Source organism: Arvicola amphibius, chromosome 7 (genome assembly GCF_903992535.2).
Source record: "Arvicola amphibius chromosome 7, mArvAmp1.2, whole genome shotgun sequence".
NCBI lineage: Eukaryota > Metazoa > Chordata > Mammalia > Rodentia > Cricetidae > Arvicola > Arvicola amphibius.
Window position 1 is genome coordinate 104,231,054 of NC_052053.1, and position 15,561 is coordinate 104,246,614.

The 15,561-nt window shown below is 42.9% G+C and overlaps 1 protein-coding gene across 1 annotated transcript in view; it reads right to left on the bottom strand.

Annotated features, from left to right (window-relative positions):
• Syt16 (synaptotagmin 16) overlaps nucleotides 1-15,561 on the bottom strand; it is an 88,567-nt gene that overhangs the window by 17,212 nt on the left and 55,794 nt on the right. The window contains 9 exon segments of the mRNA XM_038337761.1: nucleotides 1,175-1,209; nucleotides 1,212-1,401; nucleotides 1,404-1,454; nucleotides 1,457-1,507; nucleotides 1,509-1,589; nucleotides 1,591-1,616; nucleotides 6,796-7,053; nucleotides 13,150-13,212; nucleotides 13,215-13,361. Of these exon segments, the coding sequence (XP_038193689.1) occupies nucleotides 1,175-1,209; nucleotides 1,212-1,401; nucleotides 1,404-1,454; nucleotides 1,457-1,507; nucleotides 1,509-1,589; nucleotides 1,591-1,616; nucleotides 6,796-7,053; nucleotides 13,150-13,212; nucleotides 13,215-13,361 (902 nt within the window).

Consider the following 15,561-nt stretch of genomic DNA (forward strand, 5'->3'; position numbering starts at 1 on the left):
TCTCAGAAGACAGTAGGTGGCATAGATTTAGAGAGGCGAAAATGAGGGTTTCCAGTATATAGATGTTAAGGCAGAATTAGAACTTCAGATGGATGGACCTTCCTGGAATGCTTTTTTTTCCTCCACAATTCTGTGTGTGCCCCTCCCTTAGTCTTGAAAATCCACCCACACATGTCACCAGTCTTGTTCCCCCAATTGTTTGAGCTATGTAGGTTCCTTTTGGGTTTTTTTTTTTTTTCACCATCTCAAAAGAACCCTCTCCTGGCCATTCAAAGCCAGCTGTAGCCTCTGGAGCTCTGTTTACCAAAGCTTGGCCTGTCACACCCTCCTCCACTAGACTAAGGGATAATAGCTGTCTCCTTGCTTCTGTAAGCTATTTGGCTTATGTAGCACATGTCAGAAAACATCTCCGGATGGATGACTGATTGGTTGACTTAACCACAACTGCCTGCTCTTTCTACACAGTTTTGTAGAAGGAGCTCTTCACATTGCATGACAGATAACCAAAAGCAGCAGTGGGGCCGTCCACCTCTCAGATCTCCAAGCTATTGAAGCCCTAGGAGTAAGACACACGGTAGGAGACCAGTCATAAGAAGGGAAGGTCTCAGAAGTGTCAGCCATTCAGGGGTTGCTGTTGTAGGATGCTTTTGAGTGCTTGTTGAATAAATCCTTGCCTCAACAAGTTCAGGCACACACACCTGAATTCTGGAACTGGGAAGATGAGGCAAGGAATCGTAAGTTGGAGGGCATCCTGGGCTACAGATGAGTTTGAGGCCAGCCCCGGGCTGCGTAGTAAGACTCTTGTTCAAGAAAACAACAGCAAAACAGTATACCATGTCTGAGAATCTTATAATGTATCCTGGGAATGGGGGGAGTAGGGATGCTTATCCACAAAGTCAATAGCCTCTCCCGGTCTTCCCATGTCCTCTACCACGCTGCCACTATCATTTCCCAAAATGGGTGGAGAATATATCCATCAAGTTACCAGATGACAGGCTTGGAAGACCGACTGTGCCTGAAGCACAAACATGGCTTGCTAATGAGGAGGAGAGCCAAATGTAAAATTAAATTAACATCTATGAATCCATAAGCCGAGCATTGTAAATTAAGGGCGGGCAACCCCAGGTCTTTGAACACATCCCATCAGCACCAGCACCATTTAATATACTCACACTTATATTACCTTCTTGGGCTCCAGAACCAGAGTCACTTCATTTCTCCTTCTGGGTGCAAGTGGCTGAGACAGAACAGCTTCTCTCCCATCATCCTCTCTCGGGTCATCTTACGGGCAGCATAGAGGCGGAACCGGACAGCACAGGCAGCCACATCCCTAGGCTCCAGCTTGGCGAAGGTGACCTTCTCCTTGAAGACAGGATTAGGCCCTCTCTGGATGTTAGTCTTGGCCCCTCTGGTTTCTTACTGGGCAGCAGCACTACATGGACTTGGCCAGGAGTTGAACACCACTCCGGTCCTTATCTGGAAGGCCCTGTGCTCTCACAATAGTCACCGGTGAGCTTCTGGGTTACGGCTCTATATTCAAAGATGATATCTAGGTAACCGCATTTTGAGATAGGCTCCAAGAGCTTGGGGTGGCACCTGCAGGGCTGGTCCCCATCCTGCTGCGGTTACAAGCAAAGGGAAAATAAAAAAATGAGGACAGGAAATGATGGTGACTTATAGGATGTGAACGGGTTGCTGCTCCTCGGCGCTTCCTTGCCCTCCCAAGCTTTCTGACTGCCAACACATGGCCTTCTTCGTGTTAGGAAAGGTCAGAGTGCTAGCCCCTCTCTGACAAACGTGACTTCCGTGGAGGACACAGTGCCTGGCATAGGGTCAGTTTTTGAGAATGTTTTTTTTAAAAATAAAATGAATGAGACACATCTTCAAGTTGTGTTAATGTGCACTGCCTCATGAAAAAGTACAAGTGCCCACTATGGTTGAAGCCAACTAAGATATGAAGTCCCTAATTAAGTCAACTACCAACGTGTAAATGCCAACAGGCACTTTTGAGTCCCAGGGAGTAATTGCTAAGCCTGGAACTGCTGTCTGCGAACTAAGAAACTTTCCCTGGGCAAAATCCCAGTGGGAGGCAGGGTGGGGGCCTCAAACAACTGATCTTTCAGTGTGTTTTCAAATTTCCTGAGAGAAAAGACTAACAGCTGAGCTTCTCCCCTAATGGCCAGCTGAGTCACTCAAGGATTCTCATTAAGTCAAGGGCTGGGGCCGAGAGAACTGCATTTCTGAGATGCTGTGCCAGGGATGTTGGCCACAGCAAGCCCAGTCTAAGCAGATCATTCAAAGAAAGGCTAAGAGATCAGTCACAGCAGTCAGCAGAAAAGCACTCCTGGAGCCAGGAAACCTGGGTTAAAATACTAACTCTGTCACTGGTTCTGTTGGGTCCTGGCCAAAGCTGAAGAGCGTACATTAGTATATGCCTACTTAAGAATGTGGGGTTGGGAAGTTTTAGCAAAAATGAAAATTTCTCTTCCCACAGACTCTCCCCATCTATTCCCTACACTGGCATGGAGTTACCTCTTTCAAGGATGCTTCTCTCATTACAGAATGTCACTCTTGGCCATCAGTTTGCACGTAGCTATTCATATCTGATTGCCCTTACTGGAAAACTAAACTGAACACAATTTACTGTAATGACCACCACGCCGACAAATTACTATGTCAATATATTTTTTTTTTAATTTTTTTCCTTGAGGGCCTGAGTCTTACCTATAACTAAGTGGTGTCACTGTGGAACCCATTCTTAAAGTAAATCAGTTCTTTATCTATGGAATTGAACTCTAGATGTTGCTAATTCAGAGACTGCTTCAAAAAATTACAATAAAATACATCAATATGCACATTCATCCACAGAACTTTCCCACGTAGTCATAGGGGAAGGCACAACGGGCTGTAGAACCAAATGTTCTTTTACATGTCAGATCTTTGGATATTTATAAGCTCATAACACTGGCAATCACCTAATACTTTCCATTATTTTTCCTCAATAGTAAAATAGGATAATACCCACTACGTAGAGATGCTGTGCACTTGACATATCGGAGACATCTAATAAATGCCCTTCCTTTTTAAAGATTCAAATTACCCTGCCAAGAAAATTCAGCTTTCTTGTAAAATAAGGGGAAGCTTCTTCTGATCCTTTCCCCTGCACATGCAATCATGCATGATCCTTTCTATTCAGAGGTACTCAGTTTCAAGTGATAGCAGTCGTTGCTATAGAGACCTCTGAATACAACGGACTAGTGTATATATAATATTAGAAGCGAGTCTCCAAGGAGTTAGGCTAACTGAAAAAACCAAGCAGAATCTTTTCTTAAGCTCCTTCTCCCCCTTAAAACTCCCATCTGGTTTAAACATACTCTTGATCATCTACCTGGCTTGTCTAGATGCGAATCATAATAGTTAGCCTCTTTTAAGTCCTTAATGTCAGGTACCACGTCAAGTCTGTGATAGACTTTAAAAGGCAGTTCTTGCACACCTCAACTCCCCTTGAACTCAAATCTTGTTCCAGTTTCCTCTACAGGCACAGCATACCTGGGCTCTAAGAAGCTGCAGCCTGGCACAACCCAGCAAGTTCTTAGCTTCTTCTCATAAAGTATAATGCTCAGCTCTCATTATTGGTCCATTGATACCATAGCTTAGAAAGTATTCTGCTTCTCACCATGTTTCAAAAGGCCAGAATGTTCCCTCATTAATACTCCATGCAATAAATGTCCTCCCATTGGCAGGATGACTAGAGAACAGGTTATAATTTCATGAAGTATGTCCCATGGGATGGAGCGACTGGTAATACTGGGTGGTGGCCAACTCAATGGCACATTCTCATCCATAACCTTTTTCTTTCTTCCCTCCCCCTCATTCCCTCATCCATTGAGAATGGCCCAATAGCAAGGTAGGGAACAAAAGCTTTCACCTTTGGCTCTGTCTTACTGGGGAACCCAGCTAGGAAACACTGTGCTTTCTGATTTGCCCTATTGAGCTGTTATTTAACCAAAGCTAAAATGGGCTCTGTATCTAATACTCTTCCAATCCCAGGGTCACAGCATACCTTACCTAGTATTGAATAGTCAAAATCTCAAGCCTTGTGTTAAGCCACATGACCTACTTCTTGCTGCCAAACTTTTCACTGTAGATGCTCCTATATGCCTTACGTGTGTGAGACGAGGATGGAAGGCAGTAGGGATGGAAGCTGGGTGACAATACTATAAGTTCATTCCATTTCAGGTCTCTCCTCTTGGCATTAGGCAGGAGCACTAGCTTCATCATCTACTCCCATGCCAAGGTAAAATGCCCTGGTGGATACGGGATCATACCCCACACATCCATCAAGTTACTCATGATACTCCCTGCACTGTGGGCATCGAGGAGTCTTGGGCAGAGCTCTACTGCAAGTTGCTCTGAAGAACTCTGGGCGAAGTACAGCTCTGGGCAGCAGCTGGGCTCCCAGCGGGCCAATCCCAGGTGTTGCTCATGAAAACGGGCTTCACGGCCTCTCCCTGGTTGATTGAGACAGAGATTGTGGAGGTTTGTATTTTCATAGCAATTAATTATTTCAATACACATTACCTATCACCAGGCCACCAAAGGAGCTCCTTGTATGGGTACTGTTAATACTGCTAATCTGTTTGACCTTCCTGCAAGGTAAAACTCTCTTCCTTCTTATCCCCATTTGGCAGATTTTTAATTAACTTTCTCAGGCCAACCAATTAATCAGTAGAAAGCAGAGAGGAAAGTGGGACACCTGGCTCTCTCTGTACGTTTGAAATTTCCAGCCACCTTCCCATTGTTTTTTCTCCTACCAAGCCCTAGGTCTGCAGGAGAAAAGTCAATGGTCTTTGCCAGCTGAGGGGTAAACTAGAAAAATCCATGATCATAACAGGTAGCCACACGCACCGAGTGCTTTCCTTCTGAGGACAAAATAAATGATTTCCTTGAGCTCCCCTGTCCTGATTTCCCCTTTAAGGTGGAAATGCTTGCATGAAACTGTCAAAACCCCCATAAGTTTAAAGATTTTCTGTCAAACCGAAAAGGCTTCCTGTTTTAGTAAGATAGTGTTGATGTCATCTTGTGGCCCAAAGTAAATGGATCCACGATACGTTCTGGATGCCAGATACACCAGGGAAGACAAGGTTCTTAACACAGCTAAGAGACAAATAAATCAATGCTTAAGAGGCAAGCTACGCCTGCAGAGCAGCCAGTTACGGGAACTGCCTGGGCTGGATCTGAAGTTCTACAGTAGGAGCACCAAATTACAGTTTTTGTCTCAAAATAGATAGGAGGTTGAATGGCGCACACGGAGCTGTCTGGGTATTTTTGGAGTCTGAGAACATTCAGTACCCTCAGCATATCATCTATTAAAGCCCAGGAGGCAGGGAAATGGGAGGTTACGTGGAGAAGGCAAGCCCAAACCTAATGGCACCATTATCAGGGAGACAGAGTTATCAGCAGGCAGGTAAATAGTTCTGGTTTGTTTTTTGCAGCGAGGGAGACAAAGGGAATATTTTTAAATATTGTGTGGGATTTGATTTGATGCTGAGCGGCGACACCATGGGAGAGCAGACTTGCATTTTGTTTCTGTCTCTTTTTGGTTTTAACAAAACTGATGGAAGCCAGTGGCTTTGGGCGCCTGTGTGGTAAGGATAGACTCTAACAAGCCATAGACCGGGAATCTAAGTGTCCATTTCTGGCTCTCAGCAGAAACAGCATCACAGAGGCACCAGGACACGCATGAAATCATGTGCACACAGGAATTCTTACACACACCCTACATCTGCCCACTAACATGAAGACGGCAAGGCTTTGGAACATGATCTTCTACAATTTTCTTTTGCATTTCTTTAAGCATTTATTCATGGTGAACTCTGGGTCCTTCTAGAGAGATTCACCCCCCCACACACACACACTTATTTCCTCTGGTTGTCGTAATCAATTCATTCTATACTTGCATCTCCACACATCATATGGGTCATATAAAAGTTGACTACACAATGTTTATCTACATTGATTTCAAATTAGATATTAAATACCACTAGCTAATGCTTCTTAACATTGGGGAATCATAGAATATGTGGAGCTCACAAAGAACAATCAGAAATGCCTAGGAGATAAAACAATGTTTGTAAAATCCCCGGCTGTAGTAGCTGGGGTCCCTCTCCATCGTGGCTGCCATCGTTGTCATAATTAGTCCTACCTCCGACATAATAAACAAGCTTTAATTGGAAGATAGATTTCATAAGTTGCATCTTCCATCAAATGTTTATTACAAAAAGCAATACCAATGGCCAGAGAATTTTTACCCTCATCGCTACCTCCCAGAACTTCAACTCAACTCAAATCTACAAGGATCCTCATTACCATTTCATGTGTACTTTCATTTTTGAGGGACATTTACTTTAGTTAAATTATCCAGTAAATTTTCTTTTAGCAATCAAAGCTGAAGATTTGGGGTAAAATAAAATATCATCCACTTTTCCACAAAAGAAAGCAATCAGGCTCTCCAAAGATCTACAAGCCCCTTTGTATGAGAACAACCCCGTGAAAGTTTATTCCCTGGCAGCTCTTCTCCATTCTGCCAACCACATTCTTCTTCCCCTTCCATTTTGAAAGAATGTATTTTTTTTTTTATTGCCATTCACAGAGGGTCTGGTCAAATAGGTTTTCTAGAGTAGGCAATACTTCCTGTCTGGAGACATCCAATGGGGTGGGGGGAAGGAGTGACTGCATGGCGCTGAAACAAAGGATAGAAAAAAACTTGCCAAAAAAGGAAAGAAAGCCAATAACTCGCCTCTGGACTCCACACAGAGGAGCTGTGAGCGGCATAGGAATCTTCAAAGCCCCGATTAGTAAACACGGTCTCCGCCTCCAGGATGCTCTCCACACAAGGACGACCGAGGCTTCGGACCATGCCAGTCTCTTGATGACAAGGACCATGGTGTCTGGTGTCTCTGCTCTCACGGGGAGACTGTGAGAGGGTAGAGATGGGCTGATCTTCATAAGACAGAATCTCAGAATAACTGAGTTGGCTGGTTCCATCCAAATCTAAGTTTGCAATATAAAAGCATTTCAAATACATTATATTTCATATCTTTTGAGCTAGAGAAATTGAACAACAGTAGCTACAACAGTCAAGACTACAGCAACAAAACATATAATAATAGCAAAGACAATACTGTCCACATGATGGGTAAACGTTGTCCCTGTACTCAAAAAGACTACTAGCTTATTATGTGAAATAAGTAGGCTTAATACTTTATTCATGCATGTATGTCTGTTTGTGTTTGATGGTGGGCATGCATGTGTGGCCATGCATGTGGAAGCTGAAGGACAACATCAGGTGTCATTGTTAGGAATGCAATTCACCTTAAGACAAGGTTTCTCATTGGCCAAGCGGCCACCAATTCAGTTACACTGATTGACCCATCCCTAGAATAACAAGCATACAACACCACACTGAACTTTCTTATATGGGAACTGGACATTGGACACAGGTCCCTGTTCTTACAAAGCAAGTTCTTTATAACCGGAGACACCCCACAGCCCTGGTTTAATACTTCCTACTCCTTAATAATATGAATATAAAGAATGGCAAGAGGTGGTGGTGCACATCTTTAATCCCAGCACTCAGAAGGTAGAGTCAGGCAGATCTCCTGTGAGTTCGAGGCCAACCTGGTCTATAGAGTGAGTGCCAGGACATCCAAGGCTATACAGAGGAGCCCTGTCTTGAGTGCCCCTCCAAAAAAAGAAAGAAAGAGAGATAGAGAGAGAGACAGACAGACAGAGAGAGAGAGAGAGAGAGAGAGAGAGAGAGAGAGAGAGAGAGAGAGAGAGAGAGAGAGAGAGAGAGAGAGAGAGAGAGAGAGAGAGAGAGAGAGAGAGAAAGTGTTAAACCAGGTCTTGGAATGTCTGAGTTGATAAAACACTTGCTTTGTAAGTACAGGGACCTGGGTCCAATGTCCAGTACCAATATAAGAACCTTAGTGCTTTTCTTTATCATCCTCTCTCCCTTTGCTCCAATCCTTCTTATCTTTCCTTTCCTTCCCCCATATGTCTCAAAATCCTATTCATCTCATTATATACCCTTAGTGTCAGCAGACAAAGCAAACCCAACAGGTTTCTCCCAAATCACAGCTTCAGCCCTGACATTCCTACCCCAGGTAAGATGTCTAATCTCCTTAGCCCCCCAGTCCTTCTCAATACTCCCCAAACTAGGATGCAAGAAAGTGAGAGGCATAGACACAGTGAGCGGGGCAGTGCACTGGCTGGTTTTGTGTTAACTTGACACAAGCTAGAGTCGTCAGAGGAAGAAGCCTCAGTTGAGGAAATGTCTCCATGAGATCCAGCTGGAAGGCCTTTTCTCAATTACTGATCAATGAGGGGAGGGCCCAGTCCATGGTGGGTGGTGCCATCCCTGGGCTCATGATCCTGGGTTCTATAAGAAGGTGGGCTGAGCAAGCCACGTGAAGCAAGTCAATAAGCAGTATTTCTCCATGGTCTCTGTACCAGCTCCTGCCTCTAGGATCCTGACCTGTTTGAGTTCCCGTCCTGATGTCCTTCAATGATAAACTGAAATGTGGAAGTGTAAGCCTAACAAACTCTTCCCTCTCCAACTTGCTTTTTGATCATGGTGTTTCATCACAGCTAAGACAGGCAACAAAGAGACAGCCCTAGTTTATTATGTGCCCTCGCAGTTCCTCAGATGAGCTGTATAGCATCTGCTCCAAGAAGACATCAACACACACAGTCTGTCTGCTGCTATTTTCCACTAAACCTTTTGAATGACTTTCCAGAGTAGTCATGTAGGACGTACTTGAAGCAGTCAGGTGGAAAATCATGTGGAATCTTGGCGACAGTAATAACTAGGATATATAGGGCTGATATATTGATTCAAGCTCAACATACATGATGTGGGGCTTGGAAATGGCTCCGGGGCTTAAGCACTTGTCATGAAATCATAAGTATAGGAGTTTGAATGCCCAGAACCCACGTAAATGTTAGGTGGGCTGGATGGCACATCTGTAATTCCAGCGTCAAAGTAGCAGAGACAAGGGATTCCCAGAACAAATTGGCTGGCTAGACTAAGCATAGTAGCAAATTCTGAGTTTGACTGACCGACCCTGACTCAATGACTACAGTAGAGAATGATCAGGAAGTCTCAACATCAGCCTCAAACCTGTACATACATGTTCATACATAGGCACAGACTCACACACACACAAACTATATTATATACATATATAATATAAACTATAATCATAAATATAAAATGTATAAAGTATAAATATAATATATATTCATTATCATGTATATTTTTAAAAAATACTATCCATGTAGACCAAATTAGCACAACTTTGGACTCTGGATTCCTAGTTTTTCAACACCACACCAGTCACTGAAAAACTCCTCTTTCTATTGTGTTATTCTTAAATATTCAGTCCAGGCTCCTAGGAAACGCTTTCACAGGATGCCACAAAAAATGCTAGATTCATACTTTCAGTTGTTTGGCAAAAGATACTTTTTTAAATGCCACAGAAAAACGACAGAACGAGGGAAACTCCTCATGCAAAAACCTACAACAATAAAGCAGGATTTTCTCATAAGTCTCTAATTAGCACACCCATTCCTCACATACATGAACAGTGAGATGTCCTATTAAACAGTGGGCCATCTATCAATGTGTGCAGCACCCAGCAGGACTTCAGCACCAAATCTAAGTTTGCCAAGAAATTATCCCTATAAAATTGTCTCGTGACTTTAACTCCTATGGCGTTAATACCTAGATCAGTAATGTGGGACTTTCAACGGCTGCATTAAGACTTGAAACATTATTCATAACTGAAAAAATAGAACTGTATTAATGTAACAAAGCATTTGCCATGACAGACAAGCAAGGGATGAATTAGAAAATCAAGTCTGGGCTACAAGTCAAGTAGCAACAAGAAGGAAAGGAAATGGTAGGGTCACCTTTCTATACAACAGAAAGGTTCCCTTGCCTTTAAATGACAGAGGGCCACACCACCTTAAACACATATGCAAAGGTAATAGCCTGTTGTCAGAGAAATAGATCCTGGATTCTTAGAAATTATTTGCTTTAATTATGTGACATCAAATATATTGATGTGATTAGATATGGTATTCAAGTTGTTTGGTTTGTGAGTCACTTTAATGGAAAGCTCTATTATCCAATCACTGTCTTCCATACTCTATATCTCACTATATATAAAGATTTCCACTTGCTATCCACAGTGCTCCATCTGTATGATATCTTCACTGGGTTATGGATGCCAATCTTTCAAACACTAATAGGACTTGATGGGACACTATTTTGCAGGTGTGATTGAAGCAGGAGACAATCAGTTAGCTGGAAGGTTGAAAGAACTGAGGCTTCCCTGGAGAATTGTATCTAAGAATGGAAGGTCCAGCTCATACTTGAGAGACTGCATCTACTTCTTCACAGCCTGCTCCAGGGAGGGCAGAGCTGGAGATTTCTGTATCTACCCAGCGTGATCAGATCAGCTAATTTTTTGAAAGAAATCTCTTGAAATAAACACACACGTGTGTGTATGTATATATGTGTGCGTGTGTGTGTGTGTGTGTGTGTGTGTGTGTGTGTGTGTGTTACTAGTCCCATTTCTCTGGTTTGTACATCATCCCAAACAAAACTGGCCACAGACATCGGAGACATGAGTTGTTTTTAGTGATATGAAAAACACAATATCTATCTTTTATAAAAAATCTCAGCGAGTATACCCAAGTTTTTGACATTGTTGTCATCTACAAAGTTGACACTCAGAAAGTCCACAGTAGCATTATGAATATTTTTATGTCTCATAATGTTTTAAATAAGTTAATTATTTTGCATTTGGGGTATATTTGTAGCTCTCCTGGACCACATGTAGTCCACAGGCTGCAGTTAGAAATGCTGATAACAAGCAGCTATTCTTAATTAGCTTTAAGATGACTGCTCAAAATAAATCAAAAAAAGCAGACCCAACAAGTCAACAATTAAGCTATATACTCACAGTCTGCCTTCCATTACAAGAAAAAAGAACTCATAAACTTTCCAGGTAAATGGATGGAACTAGAAAAGATACCATTGAGAGAGGTAACCTAGGCCCAAAAAGACAAACACTGCATGTTCTCTTTTATTGGTGGCTCCTAACTCCAAATCTGGAGATATAAGCATATAGTAGTATACTATATACTATTATACAGTAGTAACTACAGAAACCAGGAAGAAAAAATGGGATCATTGCCAGGATATGGCATGTGGGGAAGCAATGAGAGGGAATAGCATATAGCACAAGTGGAAATGGAATAGGGAATAGGAAGGGAGGTAAATACAGAAGAAGATGGGAGGGAGGTAAAGGGGAATGACAGGACAGAAGTAATGACCGGATAGGGGATCTGGTGAAGAGGGAGGGAAGTAAATGCAGGAGAATGAATCAGCATATAATAGGGAAGAGTGCTGTAAAATGCCATCTTCTGGCCATAACATGGCCACTGTACTCAGGCCCTCAGCATCAGAGGCTACCTGCACAGACCTGAACAAGATCAAGCCAGTCAACATGGAGCATGGATAGGGGAGGGGTTTCCTGAGAGGCTTCATTCCTAGTTAAGGAGCTACCCGCAGGTAGTGGGTCCGCGTGTGGAAGGGAAGTCATTGCTCACTGAGCCCACTGTAGATTACCCATGCTCCCCTGAATGGCCTTACCATCACGTCATGTGTGCAGCCACTAGTTGGGCTCAGTTGGTTTATAAAAAAAAAAAAAGAGGATATGAGGCTGGTGGAGTTGTTGGAGCATAGGAGTTGAAAGTGTGTGAGAGATCAAAATATATTGAATACATTTATAAGTTTCTCAATGAATAAATTATTTAGTGAAGGAATGAGTTGGCAACAGTGTAAAGCATAGGATAAGATACCTGCAACTCATTCCAAATAAAGATTTTACTTGGATTTTGAACATTTAATTTTGCTGTCCAACATTTTAATGCACTTTTAAACGGGAAAATGGTCTACAATTAAACTGAATCTAAGTAAAAATAAAGAAAGGAGCTAAACAGAAAGGAGGTGAACTATAAAGAAAAATGTATTCTTTATCTTTAAGTAATTCCGCTGGCATAAGGATGAATAAAAGGAAATGGCAGGAGAAGTAAGCAAACATTAATCTTCCCACAGCCTTGATGGCCTCAAATTTTACCGTGCAGCATTCTATAAAAACCTTTGGAATTTCTTCAGAATTCACAGTAATTCATCCAAGGTGGTAGACTCTGTCCACTGTCCAACAGACAGAATTTTATCTTTTCTATCACTACCTGTCAAAAATTCAGAATTACTATTTCTGACAAGGAATTAAGTTACCGTGGATTCCAGGAAGGTAAGGCAGGGTGGCTGGGCTCCATTCTCTGAGCCTTCGCCAGTTATATAATCAGACCCGAGACGCCTGGGCTTCTGGGAAATGGGGCCATTAGCTTTAGAATTAAACAAGCTACTCCCAGGGGAATCAACTATTAACTTTCATTAGCCAGCATTTGCCTACTTGTGAAAGAAAGCAATGCAGAGTGGAGCACTGGGGAACAGGAGAGAGTCGGGAGGGAGGGCAGAGGGTCTGCAGCCAGTTTATGCTGTGGTTTGCTAAAATAGGTCTTGGTGAGCTGTTGTCAATAAGTCTAACTGCATGATGAGTACAAGCTTTTCCTGCCCCGCAAATCAAGTCTCTAAATTACCGTTTGCTCGTCGTCTAGTTTCCTTCTCAAGTTAACGCGGAAGAAATGTAACTGTGATGTCCCCATCGCTGTGGCTGCCGAACTCCCCACGAGAGAAAGAAGACTGGCCAGTGCAGTCCTGTGAGCATAGAGCATAGAGCTAGATGGGGGCCCACTTTCTCTAGCCTTTTTATCTGCCTTTCCCAGATTCTTCTCTGGTTCAGCATCTACCTCTTTTCGGGACTCTGGGCATAAAGAGGATGAGAAGCCTGAGAAAGGTTATACTATTCTTTGTGGACTCTTTCCCATTCCATGGTTTCTTTTCTTTTCCCTCTCTGGACTCTACAGCACATGCACTTAATTAAATCCACCAGCATTCTCACCACTGGCCAGCCCTTGCCTAGGTGCAGGAGAAACAAGCTGAATTGATACCTTCACAAGCAGACACCTCGGCACTGTCTTCCCGGTGGACGGACAGCAAATGGTTGCATTTGTTTTCGGCTCCAACTCTGTTGTCTTTCCCTTCTCAGGTGCTCCTGTACGAAAACTCTGGGATCGGGACACAGAGATCTCAAACTGCTTGGTCACATCTTCATCACTCTCAGAAGACATGGACGGCTCCTCGTCGTCCCCAACGCTGTTAGCTGGAAGTAAACAGAGTCAGGAGTCTCCTGTGTGCCCTGTGATCCAACCCAGAGACGGAACAAACCAGGAAAAGGAGAAAAAAGCATGGGTGGTTAGCCTGGGTGGAACAAGCTCAAAACTGGATAGAAAGGATTTAAAAGCACTCTTGAAGCAGAACTCTCCACTGAAGGATAGCTCATGGAATAAGTAGAGAGAGATGGCTGGTACCCAGGAGGAAACAGTAGGATGCCCATCATTGGCACAATGACCATCCTGAGATATAGTGCTGGCCAATGGTCCTGCTGTTGGTGATGGTGCATAGAACCATAACTTGGAAAAGCAGGCTGCTACGGGCACATTTGCCCAACATGCAGTTCTTTGGAAAAGGTGCATTTGTCTTTGCTGCATTTACTAAGCCACACGGAGCCACACCCTTCTTCAGTGGAGAGATATTTGCAGCTAGAATTTTCCAGAGGCTTTCCCTGCATTGTAGAGAGATCACTGTGTGTATGAGATTTCTACTCGTTTGAATCACAAAAGTTCTAAACGTTTCTCAACTCAACCCAAATTACTGTTTTTAAATGTATTTTACTGGGGCTGGAGAGATAGCTCAATGGCTAATGTGTTTGCCATGCATGCATGAAGAGGACCGAACTCTGGATCCCCATGACCAATGTGAAAAACCAAGTGAGCCAGCATGCATTTGTAAGATCAGTACTGCTGGCATGGACACAGGCAGATGCTTAGAGCTTGCTGGTTAATAGATCTGGCCAATTCATAAGCTCCAGGTTCAGTAAAAGGTCCCAATATATAGATAGATAGATAGATGATAGATAGATAGATAGATAGATAGATAGATAGATAGATAGATAGATAGACACACATATATATTTCTCTGCCATATATGTGTATATATACACACATATATATATACACATATATGGCAGAGAATAATAAGATACCTGATATCAACCTCAAGCCTCCATATGAGCACACGGGGCATGTACATGAGCAGCTGCACCATATACATGTACAAATATGTATATATGCAATGTAGACAAATACACATTTGCATATATATCACTTGCGTATATTTGAGGTTTATATGATACTATGGGAAAAAAACAGTGCTGTAGTGAGAAAACTGACCTATTTTCTCAAATCCCTACCTGTTTAATATGTGACAAGGAGACTACAATCTACTTATGTAATAAAAATCTCCAGTACAATACAGCATATTGACTGGACCCTAAGGCTGTGCTTTAACACGAAAAGCTTTAGCCTTCGTATCTGCTATGCTGCATCCCCTTGAGCCACATGTCCCCCTTCCCTTCCCAACACAACTCTGCAATGCCTAATCATGCCTCTGTTTCTCTACACACTGGACTCCTATTTTTATTTTCTATATGAGTGGGATCATGCAACATACCACTCCCTGTGTCTGGCTTATTTCACTTGGTGTGAAATCCATCCTTATTGTGCCAAATGGAAAATCCAGTCCATTTCAGGCTAAATAATACACTTTTTAGAAACGTGTATACACGCTCATATATGCACATGTATTCTTTAGCCATCTCTCATTTAAAAACACAAGCCTTTTCCATATCATTACACTATAATGGACATGGGATGCAGATACCTTTATGAGATGGTTTTTACTTCCTGTGAGTGTGCTCTCAGAACAGGGGCGGCTAGGTTATACAGCAGCTCCACTTTGCATTCCTATAGGACCCTCCAACTGTCTGCCCAGTGCTTCACCAGCCAGCCTTCCACCAACAGCAACTAGGTCCCCGCTTCTTGCTCTTTGTTCTTTCTGATCGCGGTCATGCTAATGAGACACCATTTAGAGTATTTGTGCGTTTTCCCACCAGCACACTTGGAGTCTCTCACTCTCTCCGACATACCCAGAATGCTTCTGATTTGAGTGCTTTGCCTTTGTTATCTCTTCTGCCTCCCTGCCTTTCAGCAGGCTGGTTCCTTCCCATTCAGGTCTCAGATGGGCTGTCCTTTCATTCTGAAAGCTTCCTTGCCCATCCTCCCTTGACTAGCCCCATCTCCATCCTCTCTTCTCCCTCTAGAACATCTACAAAATAAGCCTATGGCTTCCCTGCTAACTGATGTCATCCTATTATGTAAAACAATGTCGTTACACAGTAAGTACAAATGCTTGTTAAATATTGAGCATTTGGTGAATACTTAATGTTGCCCAAGTCTGAGCTC